At 46.4% G+C, this 21,948-nt stretch overlaps 2 protein-coding genes across 2 annotated transcripts in view; both read right to left on the reverse strand.

The window, feature by feature from the left end:
- Window positions 1-21,948, reverse strand: part of LOC135385087 (hemicentin-1-like) — a 118,647-nt gene that overhangs the window by 21,935 nt on the left and 74,764 nt on the right. Inside the window, exons 2-5 of the mRNA XM_064614263.1 lie at window positions 6,410-6,588; window positions 5,763-6,018; window positions 3,148-3,357; window positions 206-484 (exon numbers count right to left, since the gene is read on the reverse strand). Of these exons, the coding sequence (XP_064470333.1) occupies window positions 206-484; window positions 3,148-3,357; window positions 5,763-6,018; window positions 6,410-6,588 (924 nt within the window). The remainder of the gene's footprint in view (window positions 1-205; window positions 485-3,147; window positions 3,358-5,762; window positions 6,019-6,409; window positions 6,589-21,948) is intronic.
- Window positions 12,402-16,468, reverse strand: LOC135386229 (alpha-(1,3)-fucosyltransferase C-like). Its single transcript, XM_064616042.1, has 2 exons — window positions 16,331-16,468; window positions 12,402-13,691 (listed from the first exon to the last, which is right to left on the reverse strand). Exon 2 carries the CDS (start codon window positions 13,567-13,569, stop codon window positions 12,424-12,426), a length of 1,146 nt encoding a protein of 381 aa, XP_064472112.1. The 5' UTR covers window positions 13,570-13,691; window positions 16,331-16,468; the 3' UTR covers window positions 12,402-12,423.

A 21,948-nucleotide genomic window follows, 5' to 3' on the forward strand; every position in this document is an offset into this window, starting at 1 on the left:
AAAGACATTCATGACTGCTTTATTAAATTCATAACCTCCTAAGTGTATTGATTGCAACAGACAATAAGCATTGCGAGCAACCACGATTATATTCTGCTTCAAATTAACTCGAAAATTCGAAACGACACGCCGAGAAAATATGCAAGTAACATGTCGATGTCGCTCGCCACATGTGCCAGATCTGAAGACAGAAGATCGAACCTACAATGAACCCGAAGCGTTACGGCGTCCTCGATAGCATCGTGAGTAAGACGCGGGTTGTGGGCCCTGCATGCTAGTCGCCTTCCATTGTCGTTGCTGGTTAGCACCAAGGTTACCGTGCTCGCCGAATCATTGGAGGAGAATGCTGTGAGGCGCTCGTTGTCTTTCCACCAGCTCAATTCGGCCATTGGCCGGGAACCCGTCGAGGCGCAAGAAAAGTGGGCTGGACGACCGGCGAGCAGGGGCTCGGTACTGCCCACGATGAAGACGTTTGACGGTGCCACTGGAAAGTTACACATTAAGAGAGTCGCGTTATATATAAGCACATGGATTCGTAATGTGTTTTCCCCATGCCTGGGAGAAGAAAACACAAGCACCGAAAAAGACAATCAAGAACGAATCAAACCTAAAATTCTTCAGGAAAATTTTATGGTATCTTCGGCTGGTCGAACGGATTCTCTGAATCCCGCGCTCGCTCCCACAACTCGAACATGGCAGCTGCCTTCGGAGCAGCTAAACGACAGATACGTAACTGAACGTGAATTTCGAAGCCGAGCAACATGTAGGTGATTCATGCCGAAGGAATGTCGACGGCGCAATGACCCTTTCAGTGGAAGCGTCGTCGGGCACGTGACTGGAGCCCTACTAGATCTTGCGACTCCGAGCTGGGGACAAATGTTCTCAAAGAACCAGCTGAAAACGAAGTGCCTTACCGGAGCGCTTCAGAGCGATCGTATACAAGCAGCCGAAGACACTTTGGGATTCCAATGAAGTGTGAGCGTTCAATGCAGTTGCGTCAATGGATACATACGGGGTGTTTCTTTCTAGCTGCAACAAATTTTCGTATAAAGGGGAATTCCATTAGGACGCTTTTACTTTTGTCATTGTATTACTCGACGGGGTTCCTTCTAGGAAACCTTTTTTTTTTTTCTCAACAGGGGACTAATTTATAGATGTGTTTCAACCAACTTTTTAATTATTGAATGTACGGAGCACAATGCATTTGCGGTATTAAAGCCTGACCTTCACATGATCCGGTCGAACCACTAATGAAGCACAAAAGTGATCGCAACGCGCGCTGCAGACCTAACTGTATCAGATCTGCCGTCTGCTGCAAACCGCGAGTGATCGGCAAAAGAGCGACAGCCATGTCCATATCTCCGCCCTTATTTGACGTCACGGAAAAACGTCATACGCGATTCTTGTAAACCGTTATCGCGGTATGTTGCGCGATCTTTATTTTGTGTTCTTTTTTGCTTTCTTTTCTTCCTTCGTGTCCCAGGCAGCACAACATCTTGGGCCAATATTGGACCAATATTGGCAATGTCGGCCGAATATAGGACCAAGATTGGACCAATATTGGGCCAGTATTGCTAGCATTGGTCCAATATTGGACCAAGATGTTGTGCTGCTTGGGGTGTTCGCAGTCACTTGCCAACTCATTTCATCTGGACATGGCTCTTGCCCTTCATCGGAACGATAAGCGCTGATATATAGTAGTAGTATATGGTGGTGGTGCGCAAGCTCCTTGCAAGCAAAAAAGAAAAACAAAACAAAACAAAGATCGCGACACATACCGCGATAAGGCTTTGGCCGGAATCGCGTATATGACGTCTTTCTGTGACGTTAAGTGACGCCGGAGCTATCGACGTCACTGTCGCTTTTTTTTGCCGATCAGTTGTGGTTTGCTCGGTGAAATAGTTAGGTCTGTAGCGCGCTCTGCGATTACTTTTGTGCTTTGCCAGTGGTTAGAGTGGACCATGTGGCGATCAAGCTTCAGCATCACAATTGCAACGTGCTCCCTAAAGTCAATAATTAAAAAAAGTTGATTAAAATGTGTGTTAATTAGCAGTGATGGCCACTAAGTACTTCTACAGTAGTTTAACTATAACTACTAACTACTTTGTGATTGAGTAGTTTAACTAGTAGTTCAACTACTTTTCAGGGGAGTAGTTAAAACTACTTTTTTAACTATTGCAATGTAGTTTAACTACATCTATCACTACTTAACGTTGTCCACCAACATCAATCCCTTGTAGTGTTCTTGGACAGCTAAATATGAATCACAAGCAATAATAAACTTTGGCTCAAGCCATTGCTACGATCGTCAAATACAAAGCTTGCGGCGGGATTCTTTCTGTGCCTACGCGATAAACTAAGTTGCAGAATTATTTCGCAGCAAATGAGGCCTCAGTAGACAAGCATTAAAAGTGAAGATTTAGTACACATGCACGACACAATTGATCTGCACCTCCGTTCTCATCAAACAAGTAGCTCAAGGTAAAAGTCGGAAGCACAATCGTGCCGTAAAGCTTGCGGCAAAATCGGAAGTAGTTGGCGCCTTCAGTAACCTAACTACTGTAGTTAACTACTTAAAATAGTAGTTTAACTAGTAGTTGCCACTACATTTCTGCAAGTAGTTGATAACTACTTTTTAACTACAATCAGGTAGTTTAGCTAGTAGTTTAACTAATGTAGTTAACTACTGGCCATCACTGTTAATTAGCGCGCTAATTGAGAAAAAATACGGGTTCTTTGTAGCAGACCCCTCGAGTAATGAGAAAAGTAAAAGCGTCCTAAGGAAAACTCGCCTTTTGGCGAACATTTGACGCAGCTAAAAAAAAAAACAAAAAAATATTTTTTTTTAGTAATGTTGCACATTCTCAGTTACAGTAGTGGGCGTCTCGTGAGCTACGTTACAGGTATACGTATTTTGTGTGTGTTTTTTTTTTTTTCGTATGTAATATCTGGCGGCATTATAGGATGTATGCAGCATGTAGGCTGTCTAGTAGGGGCGGGGCTGAGGAGCCATAATCATAGAGCGTAGACATATACGTGAGACAAGGAGCTCTTGCGTGGCTTAAACGCTCGTTTTCTTTGGGTCACAAACTCATTTTACGTGCTCAGATGTGCCTAGACAGTTATTGTTACGGACAACATACTCACGATTGAGATCTACGAGAATCGTTGTTGACAGCGGCTCCGAGACATTGTTGTTTTGGGCCTTGCAGGTCACTTTGGTGAGAAGGTCTGCCCTAGTGAGAGGACCAATGCGTAGGCGGCTAACTACTATATCACCGCTAGATGTCTCTTCGGTGGGCGAAGAGTGCAGCAGATCATCGTCCCGCCACCAGGAGAGCTGAGGTCGTGGTCGGCCTGATAGTGAGAGCTTTCGTTAGAATTTTACAAAACTATAGAGTCAATAGAAACTGTTCTTCAATAAAACCTAATGACATGAAACATGACAGGTCAACAAAAAGAGGGGGGGAAGATGAACAGCAACGTACTTTCTTTAAGCCTTTGTGAGGAAATTTTACAAGGTTCTGGGGGCTTAATCGCTTCATCGTCGTTACGGTCGTTACAAGCTAACGAGTTGCGGGAAATTCAAAAAGGTGGGCACGTGACACGTTGCGCGTGACGTGTACCACCGCCTTCACGTATCGCGCGAAGAGCGCCGTGCACGTGTTTTATCACGTGCCCACCTTTTTAAATTTTCCGCCCGCCTTTTTGAATTCCCCGCCACTCGTTAGCTTGTAACGACCGTAACGACGATGAAGCGATTAAGCCTCCTGGTGGTTCATGCGCGCATGTCGGGGGAATACCACACGAAGTGCGCCACGTTTAATGCACGGTATAATGGTAAATACTGACGGGTCGCACATTAGGCTACGTGTCTGTCACTTCTGCACCTGATTTAAATCCAATAATGTCGCATCCGGGCTGATATACCTGTAACTGTCTTTCAGGGATCAGGGATTCGCTAAGCTGCCATTTTACGTCTTGTCCGGGAGACTACATCAGATAAACGAGTGGTCCATCCGGAAATATGTGCTGTCGTAGGCGTGGCTTGACCATAGGCCACACAGACCAACCTGCCGCTCCCCAGTACGCCGAACACGGAAATCATCGGAAAAACGCTCCATGCGTCTGAACTGTAAGAGGGAAGATCGGCTCCTGTTGGCAGGTTAGGAAACGATACGAGGGTTTTTCGGCGAGTCTGATATGACGGAAATGAACAGGGAAGGGAAAACGGGGTGAGCAGACATGTTCTAAAAGATGCAGAAAGATGGTACAGTGCTAGACAAACGTTTACGGAACGCGTCCCGGCGCATTCCTTCCTCAGAGTGACCAGCAGCGAATGGTACCATGCGGTCTTTTCAGGCATGTGACTGGGTAATCCAGTCACCTGTTTGAAAGTAAAGTACGGTACTATTCGCTGCTAGCATGTCACTTTGCAGAAAGAATACGACGGAGCGTGTTCCGAAACACTTTGTCCAACGCTGTACCTTTAACGAAGAAGACAGGTTGGGCATGGCGTACAATGGACACCAAACCAACTTCAAACCAACTAGACCCCCAATGGCCCACGTGACTTCAAGCCAACGAGCCCGGCTCTTTTGGAACTCTATGCAGCGACTAGCCCGTCGGATGAGGCAACAATATATCGCTATACAATTTCTGGCTATTTTATTTTGTAGCTATAAACATTCATGCAATGTCCTCCCCTGGGCCTTTAATTTTTAAAACTCCGTGTTGGCGCCGCGAAGCAACTGTGGCTATGAGCCGAGTACAGACGGGGACAGATGGAGAGAGGACAGCAGGAAGGAGTGGGGAAAGGGGGATTAGCACGTGCCCTGGGCCGACTTCAGGGGGAACTGTGCCAACATTCGTCTGGAAAGCCTGCTAGAAAACCCAGGGAAAAGCCCAGACAGCACAGCCTTGCGGATATTCGAATCTGCGTCACCTCCGAGTCTCGCCGTGGAAAGCAGTCACCCTAACCACTAGGCCACGGGAGCCTGGTTGCCCTTAAAAATATAGTTTAAAAACACATCAGGCTCCAACGTGCTCTTTGCGTTGGAGCTGCGTTATTCGAATAAGATGCAAACGTGCCAGCTACACAAAGAAAGCTTTGACTCCGACTCGTGTTTAAAGGCATCGGCACAAACTGTGGTCCTCTGTATCTCACGGTTGGGTTCGCCCACGTCATCCCACGTAACTCCCACGTAACTATACAACAACAACAAATAAGTTAATGATAATGAATGGGGAAATTCGCCACTTAAGGTGCGGCCCACTACCCCAAGGCACAATGGGGCAGGATGTGATGTGTCCTGATGATGAGGTGATGAACGATGCTAAATAGGGATGGTCAGTGGTGTCAGTATGACATCAGAACGGTAGGCAAAACCACAAAAATACACACACAGCACACAGGTACGCAGGCAGATTATAGGGTAGAGAGGAGACCGGTGTCCTGGAGAAAAATCTTGAAATACTCAAGAACTTGACGATGGTCAGTCTGGTTAGACCCAGGGCCGAGAATGGCCCGCACCACTCACGTAACTATACGTAAGCAATATAACAGCGAGAAAACAGATATTACAGCCCCCAAAACTTAAGAAACGCATAAAGAAATATCAGCATCAATTTTGGTGCGCAACATCTCACTGGAACAATGTGTTCAGAATGGGCAGTTGGTGTAAAAGTATCCGAATGGGAACCGCCATAAAGAGCAAGGGAGGAGACAGAAGACACTACAGCAGCTGCGGCTGGCATCTTACCCCCGCGCGTCTCACAGAGTAGATATGCAACGTCCCCACGGGCGAAAGTTGCTGTTCCATTGTAGGTCTTCCCCATCCGATCTTTTATGACTGGTTGAGACGGCGGAACCACAACGACCAGGCGCACCATGCGGTTGACTGTCTGCGCCTGCCGGAAGTCCACTCGACACACGTAGGTGCCGGCGTGTTCGGGCCTCACGTCTCCCAGTAGCAACGCTGGAGGATCGAAGGAGAAACTGACGTCCCAGGCGTCGTCCTTCCAGGAGAAAGAAACACGAAACAAGGACTAGTTCAGTAACGAAGACGTGGTTGCCAAACTTGCAAATCAGCTGACATAACCTGTAGAATTCTCTGCTTTAATGGTCCAAACCTCCTTTGCAAGTAAGCCGAAATATTTTGGGGACGCTTACACCTTGCAAACCTACATCCAACTACCAGAATTACAGGCAAAATTACTATTCGCATACTGTTCTGATTGCTGCGCACAAAGTCCGACAGTCTCACTCTCGCATGGCATGTTTCTCTTCTCGCCGATGACAGCCCTGGAACGTCTCATCTCCACTCTTCATTTCGAATAGACATATCCACCAAACCTCACTCATACCCCTAAAACGGTACACCAATCCATTTGTTCCCATAGCACTGACCTTCCAGATCTGTGCTCGTGGTAGTCCTCTTCCCCTTCGTGCATCTGCACTCAGGAGTGGCGTAGGGAAGCCTTCTCTGAACCAGAGCACCAACAGAGGTTCATCGTCCCTTGGTGTACCCATGGCTGGACTTAGATGGCAAGGGAGGGATGCTTCTCGTCCGGCGACACCGACAACTTCTGCAAACATGAACGGAATTGGGGCTGAGAGAACAGTTCTTTTCTCCCATTAGCAGAACTCTGAATAACGATGCAAGGCAGTCGGTACCTTAGCTGATACAGTAGATGGTAACACAGACCCCTAGGTTAGGAAATGTCAATGGAAGTGACATGCAACACAGTACACCGCAAGCACGTTAGGGTAAGTAAAGCAGGTAAAAGACGTCCGGAAAGGCGAGGAGACCTTGCTGAACGACTCTCCAGGTAACAACAGAAGATAGTAGATGATGTCGCTTCCAAGCCAATGTCACCCAGAATTACTATACGTAGCGTTATTGCATAGACACTAGCGCATTCCAATTGAATGAGCGTGAGTCTAAAGGAAAGTGCCAGCAAGGAAGTCATCAGCAAGTTTATTAAGCATGTTGAAAATATTTTGCAAGTCTAGGTGCACGTGAGTCAGACAGTAATTAGCGTACAGAGCTCCTCAATAGATTCCCCCCCCCCCCCCCCCCCTGGCCGTCGTGTACGTTAGAGGACACGTTGTTTCTGTTTCCGCTGACAACATTTTGGCGTCAGAACCTGCTTACATATTTTCTGTTTCTTCGAATAAAGTATTAAGAGTGGAGCTCCTGTGTCGTCCTATTCTCGCTTTTTGTGTGGTGGGCTTCAAGGGTTTCGTATGTCAAGTCTCCATTAAAGACATTGCAATGATTCCCACAAAAATGTTTAAAAATAATACCGTTCATACAGGATGTTCATAATCTACACGACGAACCAGATGATAAAAATGGTAATGCGAACAACGAAATGGAATGCTTGAGGAGACGGAAAAAAGTAAATCAACCCCGATGTTAAGTCAATTGTCCTATGGCTCCAGTCATTAAACATATCACCAATGGTTGCATTTATACCACAAACAAGTAACTATTAAAAAATGATAAAAATTTACATCCTTGATTTTGTGTGATGAGCGTCCATACGAACGCTTAAAGGGACAGTCCGGGAAAACCGAAAGTCGATTTTTTCCAACTGCCACGGAGGCTTACATGCTGGGTGGAAAGTTTCAGCTCGCAAAATGGCGTGGTTTTCGAGATATCGAATAAAAAACACTCCTCTGAAGACATCCGGTTTCGTTTTTCTCCCTCGCATACTCCTCGCCCCAAGGATCCCCTATGTACGTCAGCCGTCACGTGAGCATGACGTCCCCAATGGACAAAGTGGAGCGGAGGACTGCGCTGTTGCTGGGAATGCAGAGAGGTGTTTTTGTCTATGAGTGTACTGAACAGAAGGCTGCGTCGTGATGTCTGTGTTTACATTGACGCTACTCTGTATTTTAGTCTACATAACGCGTGATTGCTACTCAAAAACATCATAATGGACAAATGCTAGCATGCAACAATCAGCTATCGCGCAAACAGGCATGCGCAAGTCACGTGCGGCATTGCTCTTATACACGTCACGCGAAAGCTCGCTGCGGCCTTTACTCAGGACGAACTGCGGCATAGAAAAAATTCGATTATAAATCGTGCGATACGATTTCTTCTGAAATATTTTGCACAGTTGTTGTGAGAAGTATTAGAAATCATAAGGCGGTGTTTCCCAGACCTATGTTTTCGACCGGACTGTCACTTTAAAAACTTGTTTGAGTATTGTCAACGATTGCCAAACCCATAGAAGAACGTTAGGTATAACAAAAATTAAGAACTTCCTCGTAGTAGGAAAACCTGACCACTAGAAAGAGACAATACTGCAGACAGAAATTTAAGAAAGAGCCGGCTAAATCCCAGTGTATAATAGCTGTGTTTCAAGTACAAGAGACAGACAAAATCTAACTGAATTCCAGTTAGTTATACATTTTGAAAGTATAAAGTACCCTGGTGAGAATATAGTGTAATTCAATAACCTCTAATTGCGCGCTTCACAGCTCTGCTTACCCCATGTGACTTTCAGTAAGTTTAATATCAGCTTACGTCACCGCATCCACCTACGTGCATCTAAGAATACCGTAAGCAGGGGTGCCGAACTCATTCGTGGCCGCAGCCCGCATTGAGCCACGGAGGAGCTATGAGGACCGCATATCACGAGTATTGGGTAGAATGCTTCTGATATAGGTGCACACAACAAACGTGTATATTTGCGCCACTTGGCGTTGCTCAATCAAGCCTTGTCCGTGTGACAAAACCCTCCTCGCCTCCCTGCTCCAGAGAGGAGGAAAACAGAGTGACAGGTGCGCGCGCAGGTGTTGAAAGGGCAAGCGGCGTTAGAGAGCGGTACCTGCTTGAGGCGCAGGGACATCAGAAGGAAGCACACATCAGGTAGCTCCACAAAACTACATCAAAGCATATCGAAGCACTACCAAAGCAGCACAATGTACTGAAATTTAGGTGCAATAGAGGTCAAAGGGTAGGTGGAAGGCCTTGAACGGAGGCGTGAAACTAAACACGTTGATAAGGCACATACCGTCCGCCCCTATTGCACTCGACTTTCAGGACTGCTGCTTGGGTACATCCGAACGCATCAGAAGCGTTCCACACACATACAAACAAAAGAGAGAAGAAACACAACAACAACAAAGCTTTTAAATCCAAGATCAGCTATGTGATGTCAGCCACGGCAAAAGAATCAACTGCTAGGCGTACCCTGTTCACGGAACTGTTATCCTAAAGACGTTCATATCTGCTAAATCTCTCGTAATCCTTCCAGTCCTTCTAAACCACCCTACTGAACAGGCACCGCGATAAGTAAACAAACAACAGTGTGCAGCGTGACGCCATGTCAGGTGTGGATTCTAGGTGCGGACGTCAATACGGCATTACGGGTCGATGTACTCTGTTGACCAATAACCTTGAAGGAGACATGGATGTGAGCTAAGTGGTCGTACGTGATCGAAGGGAACCCAGAGAGGAGAAGACGTACGAAGAGCCGTTGTTGTCCCAGGAATTCCTTCCTTCCTTCCAACTGTACCGAACGCCTACGAAATGCGATCGCATTGCAGTGGACGAAGGGTGTTCCATGCGTTGTGACCGTACATGATTTGCGTGTGGCGCAACCGCAGCACCCGACCATGGGTCGGCATGGGTCTTGTCCAGGCGTCGTGATCGACGTCACGTGAGACGTACTTTGTAGCCATACTGAGCGATCAGTGGCATGGCCGAATGAGTAAAAACGTCCCCTCGTTGCTAGTATCCAAGCTGGTGCGGAAGATTTAATTTGAATCCACCACCGGCTGTACAGTCTAAGGCTTCCCTGGGTTTTCTTTTTTTTTTGGTAGACTTCCCAGACGAATGACGGCACAGTTCCCCCTAAAGTCAGCCCAGGACGCACACCAACCCCCTGTGCCCCACACTCCTTCCTGCTGTCCTCCCTCCAAATGTACATCTCTGTACGGTTGCTTCGAGGCGCAAACACGGAATTAAAAGAAATCACGCAGTAGGGAGCTTTAGCGCATCGAATGCGTTCCACAGGAAGAAAACAAATAGATAACGTATACTGTAATGAAGAAATTAGCTGACTCTCGAAATCGCAACACCTTTCGCGGTCGTCTGTATGTTTTTTTTGTGTGTGTTAGCGCCACGAAGCAACGTGTGAGCGGAGTACAGACGAGGACAGCAGGAAGTGGGAGACAGGGGGATAGTGTACATTCCGAGCAGACTTCAGGGGAAGTGTGCCGACATTCGTCTGGAACGACTGCCGGAAAACCCAGGGAAAACCTTAGAGAGCATAGTCGGTGGTAGGATTCGGACCCACCTTCTCCTTATCTTCCGCACGAGCTTGTCCACCAACAACGAGCGATGCTTTCACCCACACGGCACAACGCGTCTCACGTGATGTTTTGTCCACGTCGTCCCTGGCAAGACGTACGCCGGGGAGTTAAGGCGTATAGGCGGTGTGCTGCGGAGCATTCGTGCAAGTAGAGAGTTGGTAATCGTGCCGGTGATGCAGACGCTGTGACCGAAAATCAGGAACGCAAGCGGCGTGCAGCCGATAGTGCTACGGACGGCGTGCTACAAAGCGTGGCGCCATTACACACGGGCATATGCTCAGAAATGAATGCGCAACAAATAGTACAGCGACTCCAACAAGATGAAGAACGCGTTTGCAGGCGAAATTCGTGTTTCTGCACGAGGCCTCTGGCAACCTATGGCCGCACTCTTAAAAAAAAGGTGTACTTTAACTCCTTTCCTTGCTACATATATAACACCCTTTTGGAGAGTACAATTACGCTCAAAAGGGTGTCTCCTCACTCCCTCAAGGAAGTAGCATAACACCTTCTTCCTGCCGGGGAGTAATATTACTCTCCAGTAGGAAGAAAGGCGTTATGCTACTCCCTTGAGGGAGTGAGGAGACACCCTTTTGAGCGTAATTGTACTCTCCAAAAGGGTGTTGTATATGTGGCAAAAAAAGGAGTTAACGTACACTCTTTTTTTAAGAGTGCGGGTTTGCCAGGTCACGTCGAGACTGGGAAGTCAGTTCCGAATGCAGGTGCCACCTGTGCTGTCTGCGGTTTTTCCTAGGTTTTCCTCAGACGCTTTCAGGCATATGTCGACACCGTTCCCTTAGAAGTCGGCGCAGGACGCACATTCCCCCACGGCGTCAGTGGTGACGTTGCCCACCTCTGTGAGGCCGACAACGGCAAGCCCTTTCACCATCACCACCACCACCGCGCGCAAATCACGTGCGGTCAGAGCGGAGGGACCGTCCTTCGTGCCAGTGTTGCCAAGTTGGAGGATTTCCCTCCAGATCTAGAGGGTTGGTGTCGCCATCTGGAGGAAGGAATATCGATTTAGAATATCGAATCGAATATTTAGAGGCTGGAGGGAAATCTGGAGGTTTCGTTCTCAGTTTACAAAAGTTATGAAACAGCGCCCAGAATCGTATGTCTTTCGAACAATCCTACCACAGTAAAACACTTGAATTGACTTTGCTTTCTTCTGGTCCTACCATCGTCGGTCCTGCGCTGCATAGGAAGTATGGCAGCGTATAATTCCGCCGCCACGCGGGTTGTACTTCAGTAAGAACCTTGCAAGCTGCAGATTCCAATACTATATACCGAACTAGAGCTTGCTGCATGTCTAGCAACTGTGTGGTTTTGCATTACATTGCTTCTGTTATCTTGTGAGCGCATCACCAGCCGCATGTAGCGGTTCTTATGACGCAATCATGTCACGTGCAAGTGTGCATGTCAACGTCGAATCAAGCTAATGTTTATATGGCGGGTTCTGGAGAAAATTCGATCAACGGAGGTTTTTGGACAACTTTCAGAGGTATTTTGGCTTCATCTGGAGGGACGGCCGGAAATGACTTGGCAACACTGGTCAGCTACAGTGCCATCATCGCATTTACGGGTTTGGCAGAGAGCCAATGAGTAGAGTGAATTTTTATTATTCACGTACACGAATGGATTTAGGAAATATTCACATCCGTTACGTCGGTGTGCGCCGACGTAAACGTAATATGACAGTCTGCTACATCGGGCTCCCGCACTGGTTTGGGAGCCATTGTATAACAGCTTCAATATTTTTTTTCCCTCTCAGCAACTGTAACGAACGGGCTACACTGCTGTCATTATTAAAATCTGAAATATCGTTCGGATCATCGCTCTAAATCAGCTGGACTTTCGCCCTCTCACAATGTCACAATGTCTCCGTGGACAAATCCAGTCCATCAACACTACTAAATTTTTGCCCACCCTCACTTCGGCCCTCCCTGTGGGGCGACTCCTACGTTTTACCATATTACATCAATAACAGGGGTCGAGTATCATCCCTGGCGACAAAACAGAAGTTGTTCTTTGGGAGCGCAGTTCGTAATTGAATTGACAAAAAACGAAAGGCAGAATTGCATTGTTTATTATCAATTCCTTTCGTCTCCTACTCCGAAACCCCTATCGCCACGTGGTTTCCACGTCCAGCACTTCGGATCATCAAACCACCACTTCTTAATATCCACGTAGACCTTGGTGCTGTAGTTATGGCTTTGAATCTTCTCACACAGGCGACACGCCGCCTGCTGTTCCTCCTCGGCAACTGTATAATCACCCTTCCATTTGAAGAAGGAGCTGTAGTTCTTCCAGGTGTGCACGATGTTCTTCATGTACCTCCCCAACTCCTGTGGCGTCACAAACGACAGGGCATCGATGAACGACCGAGGCGGAGAAAATGCAGAGTAGTTAGCGGATCCCATCACAACTGGTACCACGTCGTAGTTTATAGGGTAATAGAATTTCTCTGTCACGTAGTCTCGACACAGAGAATTCTCGAAGGAGAGGTAAAAATAATATTTCTTGGACAGCATCTCATAGCACTCGTGGCTGTACGCTGGAACACACCTCAAGTGTCCACATGCACCGTACACGTCGACGTCTATCACTTTCTGAAGCTCACGGACGAATTCCGATCGGCCGCTGGGAGCGTGACAGTTGGAGGCAAACCACGCAGCCATCCGCTTCTTCTTGAACCTTTTCGGTACTGCCCTGTGGGCAAGTCTTTCTATGACACTGCTCAGTTTCAAGGTTCGAAACTTGGGATACGGAATATCGGCGTCGCTACGATGGGTGATGGTCCAGTTTATGCGACCGTTCAAAGCCAGGACGGTCTTGGGTGTGTGCAGTGCCGACTCCATGCCTAGAAGCACCCAGATCTGCTCCGCGTCTCGTCTGGGTGGAATGTCATTCGGATCGAAGTCGTGTGCATGGAAAATAATGGCGGCGCTCTTATCAGCCATGGAACGGTTACGGGTGAAGATGCAGCGATGAGTACATTTCCTTATTTTGTCGTCCGTGAAGTACTCAGTCACCGAATTTCCGTAGAAAGTGTTCCACAGCACCACTACAGTTGCAGTGTCATTTATATTGATCGCTGCTCTGCTGAGCTGTAGTGAACTTAGGAGGCTGGGGTTCCAAATGATGACGAAGACCACGTTAATGGCGACAACGATGATGACGAGGCGTATTACAAATCGGTGGGGACTTAAGAACTGGACTGGTGGCACAATGAGCATTCCTGGCGCCTTCTGACGTTGACCGACAAGTTCGAAGACGTGCGTCGGATGATCCCTGGAATGGTTCTTCCTCTTCTTCTTCCGTGACAGTTTTCTCTCTTTGGCTACTTTGGCCAGGTCAGCTGCACAAATCCAAGTATTACGAGGGAGTCTGAGCTTCACAAACTTTTTGGGCTACCTGGTCAGCTACTTTGCAGACATAGAGTTTCGTGTTATTGCAGCCTATTCAAAGCAATATTTCACTTGTATTTACAGAGTGCCGACTGGACTCGATGGGACTGAAACGAATGTCCCTACACTCTCAGAAACGAAACGGATAAATTTACGCTTACGTCCAATCTTACCCTTACTAAGCGTAAAGTTCGACAAAATCGCAGACGCCGTATCCGTCAGGCTGTGTTTTATTCCTAGTACCCGTAAACGCGCTCGCTGTAAGCGTAAAGGGCGGAGTTTTATGCTTAAAGTAGCACAGAAGTCATTTTTAACACCCAGTTTTCTTCCTATAAAACTGTTAAGTAGACCAGTAAGATGCACCATGCGAAGTAATTTACACCACGAAGTCATAATTATCGCAGAAATTGAATCTGAAATACGCCGCAAAAAGCGACCGTGCGCAACGGTGGTGAAGAGCAGTACCAACCTGTGATCTGGCTGGAACCGCGCGCTGACGCTATAAGGAGAACGCTCGCTCATTGGCCTAGAGAAATGTTGTCTGCTACTCCGCTGTCATCTGCTACTCGGCTGTTCGGGGTTCTGATAAAGCCTTTCTCCTTGCCTCGGTAATGCTTCGGCCGCTCCTTCTCTCCCCAATTCTCCGGGAAAACTGGCAAAACAGGTTTACGGCGGCAAAGGGACAAGGCGCTAACCCCCACTGACCGGCAAACCAGAACGAGTCTCCTTATGCCGTCATCGGTGACGTGGCATCATACCTCCTCATCCTCGTTATAGCTGGAGTGGCGAGTTAAGGGTGAAGGCGCGGAGCTATGCTTATGTGAGTTTTTTTCTGGGAAACAAATTGCACACATCAAAACCTTTCGCGCTATTCGGTATAATGACACACACACTTTCATCAGATGTCTTAATCTGAAATTTTTTTTGATGGCCCTCTGTACTCCTTTAAATGGGATGGAGGACATGATTTGCCCTTATATCCTGACACATACGATTTCGTCTTGACGGACAAACTGAAGCTCTATGTTGGAGTATTAGCTCTTTACGCCTATATTGACGCAGATTGTTTTTCAATTGTTATACGGGCCCTGCCTTCTGAGAACACGTGCATGGTTCCGTGTGGAAAGCGTCTTTCCTTTCGCTTGGCTAACGGTCACTCTGGCTTCTGGCGTCTCATATTACCCATTTACGCCTATATTGACGCTTATTGTTTTTCAATTCTTATACGGGCCCTGCCTACTGAGAACACGTGCATGGTTCCGTGTGCAAAGCGTCTTTTCTTTCGCTTCATTAACGGTCACTCTGGCTTCTGGCGTCTCACGGTCTCACATCATGCACGGTCTAGCAAATGTAGGTTGCCACATTCTGCGCTGGGTGTCTGTAGTTTTTTTAAATTTCATATCTCATTTGTGTCAAACTTATCACAGGAAGAGATGGCATCGAACGAGACAACGTCGCACGATATGTGGGCAAGGCACGCGGACGACGCTGCTTGAACAGTTGTGATTCTCCATGCTATCTCGCGCTACAAATTCGTATGCGTACGCCCATTGTCCACCAGGTGAGACTCTTTTTGTTCTTGTTTTTTCTCGGATGTGCGTTTCTCCCCGTTGAAGCATCTTTGTTAACGATTCCTCAATCCGTTCTTGTAATAGGAGTTCGGATGATTATTGCTGATTATAGCATGATGTGTTGACATGAAGCAAATCGATTTTCTGATGGTCACGATTTTCGATAACGTGGTGCAGGTGGTGGTGCTGCAAAACACGTGTGGAACGCCACTTCTTAGACAGCTGAAATGAGTTACGCGTCTAACATTATTCGGTTAACTGTTATCTTAAAGGACTAGAGTGTTTCCAGTTATAGTAAGTGGTTTTTGAAGTCCATGTTACGTTTATGACTATTTCATGTAAGCGGCCTCTGCGGGGATGGACTCAGGTCTGGCAAAGAGAACCTCATCGGCATGATTTATTTCGGCGTTACCATATTTACGAGATTATCTTTCCGATTTAAACGCTAGAAACAGTATCACTTCCGCGATATATACTGCTGCACAGACACGTGCACCCATTTGACAGTACCACAGATCACATCAATGACATGATAAAATCATTTACGGGTCTAACAAAATTCAGTTGAATGCTACTTAAAGGATGAGAAAGATTTCACAGTGCTATGTTTGCCAGCCTGCGACCATTTCGTGTGGGAGGTCCCTGGAGATGACCGAGGTCTGGCGAAGAAGACCTTATCTGCATCACGTATTATGACGCTAGCACATTTTCGAGATTAGCTTTCTCATTGAAATGCAATACCATATCTTTGGAATCTACTGTTGAACGGACATGCGTAGCCATTTGACAATATCAGCAAGCACATTATTTTGCACTCATGACAATAAACTTCCATGTCCCGCATCCCAAGGAACAGGACACGACATGATCTTCGTAGCCATGCTGGACTGCATAACACCATGCATGCACCCTCAGCTGCCCATTAGGTGGTGCTCCTAAAATTTCTACTGTGCGACACATTCTGGGAAGAAATGTACAAGACTGTACTCCCTCGCGCATGTACAGCCAGTACAACTCACCTGTAAAGATGACTTGTAAGTTGTGACTGCTTCATGAGTAATGATGCATTGTTCGATAAATGCAACGTCTGCAATACACTGAACTATAGGGTGTTCAAAATTAAGCTTTCACGAGCGCTACGCAAACACAGCGACGACAGGAAACCGGATGATAACTTCACGGTGCTTGTGTAAGCAGCAGCTGCTGCTAATTATGTAGCACCTGTTTCTTACTCAAGGAACAGAAAAATAGCAGCCAGTTTTCTTTTGTTCGCCTATTTATAAAGTGCTACTGAAAACTTAATTTTGAACACCCTGTATACTTCAGTTATTATACGGTGATTTCACGCCGCATCATGCACGGCGGTGATTTTTTTGTCTTTCAAACACATATTAAAACCTCGTCCTTAGGAGGCATATTGGCGCTGAACGTAGCTGAAAATAATCGGTGGTTCTATTTCAATGAATTATCATTCTGATGTGGACATTTCGACCATTGCGTTTCCTACGCAGTTTGACGCCACGTATCTTCATAACTATTTAACACTTTTTTTTGCATATTGTCTGGGGTGGGTAGCATTGCATTGTAAGTTGTGGTGATCCTAAGGTTTGCCTTTGATGAGATAAAAAATCGCAAGTTTGCCTCATTTGTAAAATATGGTACGTTTTGGGAACCTCACAACTCGGCTCCCAGTTGAGATACGCGGATCTGATACCCGATATCTAAATGACATAATTAACATTGATGTAAATTGTGAATTTATTTCGTACGCGGACAATGCAAGCGTGTTTTCCAGCGGCTCTGATATTGATTTAATAGCCACTACTGCTAACGAGATGATTTGGAACTTGAAAAAATGGGTTAATTTAAACTCTTCACGCATTAATAGTAGTAAAACTGAAGCAATAATATTTCGACCAAAAACAGGAGTGTTAGTCTAAATAAAGAGATAGTATATCTTAATAGTCCTGTTGATATTGTAAAATGCATCAAATGTTTGAGTGTCATCTCTAGCGAACAGTTGCTGTGGGATGAACACATTGAATACGTTCGTTACTAGATGGGCAGGTTGATACGTGGTCCTTCGATGCATCCAAACAGGAACGAGGACAAACACGAGAGACACGCTACGTTCGCATTGAATACGTTCAGAATAAACTGTGCAAAATATTAGGCATGACCGCTAGGCATAGACTCGTGTTTCCTTTTCGAATAAGCTACTACTGTACCGTTCACTGTTCATGTCTCACCTAAACTATTGCCATTTTATTCTGGGGTACGGCAACTAAGAATAGTCATGATGAACGCTTGCGAGCAAAATGAACGATGTTACGAGTAGGAATATATGGGATGCGCGGTGTCGAATTTACGCATTTTCCGTAGATATCCCTCACAAAAAGCCTATTGGGGGCGTTGCCCCAATTCACAATACGACGTACTCGCTATGCGAAGAAAGGGCATTTCGAGACGAACACAATGATGGAGATTACTTTCGGGTATCACAACTGGGGGACGAGTTGTGAGGTTCCCAAAACGTACCATATTTTACAAATGACCCAAATTTTCGGTTTTCTATCTCCTCGAAGGCAAATCTTAGGATCTTCACAACCTAGGATTCAATGCTACCCACCCCAGACAATACGTGAAAAAAAAAAAAAAAAAGGAAAGTGATAAGCTGAGTATGTCAAATAGTTTGAAGATGCGTGGCGTCAAGCTGAGTAGGAAGCTCACATCAGAATGATAATTCATTAAAAATACCCACCAATTATTTTCAACTACTTTCAGCACCCATATGCCTCCTAGGGCCAAGGCTTTAATATGTGTTTGAAACAAAACAAAACAAAAATTGAAGAGGTCGACCGGACCACCCTGCCTGATCCGGCGTGGAATCACCCTATATATAATTAGTTATGACCTGTCTGCTATGGATTTCTTTTTGTATATGTCTGATATTCTGTGTACCTCGATGCCTCATCCTGTGATATAACGCTCATTAAATGTTTTTCCATTATAAACGTAATTTAATCCAATTACTAGCTGATATAGCTAGTCTACAATTTATATTTTGTTCTGTTGAAGCTTTGTGAAGATGCACAAATGTCATTTCATAATTCTCTAAAATATTGCAGGTGTTGTAATCTGTTGGTTTATGGCTAGTATACTGTTCTCATTTTTTTAATGTTTGGTCACGTGCACCTTAAGACACACCATTTTCATCCCATAGGTGCAATATTCTATAAACACATGCATGTATCTATTATTCTGGGCTCTTTCCTGCAATAAAGTGGAATTATTTGGCTAATTTTTGTTGCATTACGGTTTAAATGCGTGCTACTAACGCTGTGGGAAATACTTCCATGTATTCAGATGCTCTGACTTAAACGAGATAGCGGCGTACGCGGGCTATAGTGAGACGATGAACCCGGCTCAAGTGATGCACTCGTGCTTCTTATTTTTCTTTTGACTGTCGCGAGAACTCTTGTATATTACTTGCCTTGCGCAAGAACGTGCTTGCCTTGGGCGAGAACGTGCCTTTTATATCTGTTATTCACGTGATGGATGGGTTTGTCTGTGTCATACGATTTTGCAGTGCAGTGGGCCTAGCTATTGTGGCGCACTGTCAATTGCCAAGCCTTTTGGATGAGCAAGAAGCTATGCCTATACCATGGATATCTTTTAAAAGTGAACGGGCTTCCGTCCGCATACATGCTTCGTGCACCTATGTGGTACTGCTGACGAGTCTCGGATGATATCAACTGTTTTTTCATGCCCTGTGAGATTCGTATCATCGAAATCCTGTTGTAGCAGATGTTCTTTTTTTCCTATGAAACAATTTCGCCGTCTTTGCACAGGGAATTGCACCCCCAGAATGCCTCACAGTACGCATCATATCTGGGAACCTTATGCGCCGCGTGATGTCAGCGTTCCTTGGGCAGGCAATAGCTGCTATGCAAAATTGACAGGCAATCCGATTTTCCGTCTACTGCTCTGGAAACTTCTTTCTAATGCTTTTGGCAATCGGGAACCACATACCCTTTTCCAGAACAACCGCCGGAAAACCGCATTGCGGGTCATTTCAGAATTGCAGCCGTTGCCTGTACAAGGACCGTGAGGTCACGTGACGTCTACGGTGGTCAGGTTTGACGCATACCATGTGGTATTTTTAGGTGCAGTAAGCGGTATCACAAGGGTAGCCAAACAGCCCATAGAATAACCGGCATCGAACACCGCTTAAAATAGGGGTATAAAATTTGACGATTTTTTTACGCTTACTATCCGTCATACTTTTATGCGTAAGGTGTTGACACTTAGAATACGGGTAAACAAATTTGACGATTTTTGACCCTTACTATCCGGTTTCTTTCTGAGAGTGTAGCGACCTATATAGCGACCCATATACCAACGAAAATGGATTTTGGATGGATGCATGGATGTGGCCGCTTTTATCAGGCCCAAAAGTGTCTACACCAGGCCTCAGCAGCTGCCGCTGCTAATTCGTGTTACATCCAAGCGTCAACCAGGAGACTGGGAGGTCCGCGGTTCGAATCCGCGGGCCGGCTGTGCCGTCTGGGGTTTTTCCTGGGTTTCCCTCAGATGTGTAATAGGCGTATGCCGGCACAGTTCCCCTGAAGTCGGCCCATGGACGCAGCTATACTCCCCCCGAGCGGATTCCGCTCGGTCTTCCACTTCACCCTCTCCTCCTCTCCACCACCTTTCCCTTCCCGAGAAACATGCCGCCTAATCAGGCAGGCAGACCTCTCGGGTTCCTCCCAACGACACTCCTCCTCCTCCTCCAAGCGTCAACCGTCCCTCTGTGTCGCCCATTGCTAGGGCTTCCTCGAGGTGGGATTGACAAGAACCGCTAGTTGCGACAATGACGGCTTCCGGTATGATCGACAAGGTCGAAGACGTGCGCCGAATGACCCCTGTAATCCGGTATGATTCCAGCACCGTGTGTCGGAGATTCCCGGCGCATGTCAATAGAACCCCAGGTGGTCCAAATTATCTGCAGTCCTACCCTGCGGCATGTGCAACATGTCGCCGCACTGCGCAGAGAAGCCTTACGTGTAATATCACGGTACGGCTTGGGACAAAAGTTTACGGAACACCGGGGTGTCACATTTCTTCATGGGAGCGGCACCATTCCAGAAAGCAGGAGCGGACACACATACTGACAGATGGATAGAATAGCCAGTCACCTGTTTCTTATTCGATCTCTCCCTTATATCTAGCAGGAGGCTGTTCCAATAAAGAAATACGGCAGTACCGTGTTCCGTAAACTTTTGTCCCAAGCTGTACCATTATTGTTATTATTGCCGGTATGATCTTTTAATTATACTACTCCTGTAGAAACGATCACGAACAGACAAAATTGTATATAAAAATAAAATGAAGTTGTGCAATGCAAACTGTTACGTATCAGTGGCATTCGTCTTGCGACTTTCTGGACATCGTCGTCTTTACTGTACCAAACGACGACGACAACAACACATATTTTTTTCCACGAAAATACTCACGGTGTAGCGCAATTTCAAGGTTGATTCAAGACAATTAACAGTCACAAGATAATATACAGAGTATTTTTTATACGTTAGTTTTTTTTAAAATAAATGCTGTCAGGGCAGCACCTAAAAAAAACTCGAATGCACAGCGAATACTGCGTATTCCATGTCAAAAGCTTACGCATTTAGGAAGATGGAGATGACTAGATGCTGATCCATGTGCTTACCACCAGCAACGTTTTGCTGCCCAGATAAGCTGATGACGACGAAAGTCACGAGCTCCTGAGGAGCGCGGTTTTGGTTTCGGCTCATTTGCATTGGGCGATTGGGCGATTTCGTGTCGGGCGATGCACGCGCTCGTTACAGCGTTTTTGAAGAACAGAAATGCTTTCAACGAGGATTGTTGCCCATGCTGCTGTCTCATTTTGGTCGTCTTCTATTGATAAATACTTTTTTTTTTCGCGAGGATGTCTGCCAAGTCCTATACATCAATTACATAGTCGTCATCTACGCTGCTCTCATGGCTTATTATTAAAAAAAATCTGTCATGGATTTAAAAAAAAACACGCTGTATATCCACAGAATAAAATTATCGTCTGTATGAAACAATGCAATGAAAATTCTCTCTTCCCCGTTTGCTGTACAGTGCCATTTGCGGATAATTCTAATGTCCAGGGACGTCGGAAGGTGGGAGAAGGGGTGGGGGGTGCGCCCCCACCTGAGGTTTGGTTCGAGGAACACGGCCCGCCCAAACTTTCGCCCCGAGGGTCCCGCCACCGCACCCCTCATCCGTAAGTGTCGTTCGAGACACACTCGCTCTCAGCTCTTTTTTTTTTTTTTTTTTGATTGGGTGTTAGTGCCGCGAAGCGACTGTGGCTGTGAGCGACGTACAAATGTGGACAGACGGAGAGAGGACAGCAGGAAGGAGTGGGGGACAGTGGGGTTAGTATGCGTCCTGGGCAGACTTCAGGGGGAACTGTGCCGACATTCGTCTGGAAAAGTCCTCGGAAAACCCAGGGAAAACCTCAGACAGCACAGCCGGCGGTAGGATTCGAACCCACCACCTCCCAGTCTTCAGCACGACCTTGGGCTCTCAGCTCTGCTACTGCAGAATGAAAAGGTGACATGAAAGCTCG

This window comes from Ornithodoros turicata, chromosome 2 (genome assembly GCF_037126465.1).
Source record: "Ornithodoros turicata isolate Travis chromosome 2, ASM3712646v1, whole genome shotgun sequence".
NCBI lineage: Eukaryota > Metazoa > Arthropoda > Arachnida > Ixodida > Argasidae > Ornithodoros > Ornithodoros turicata.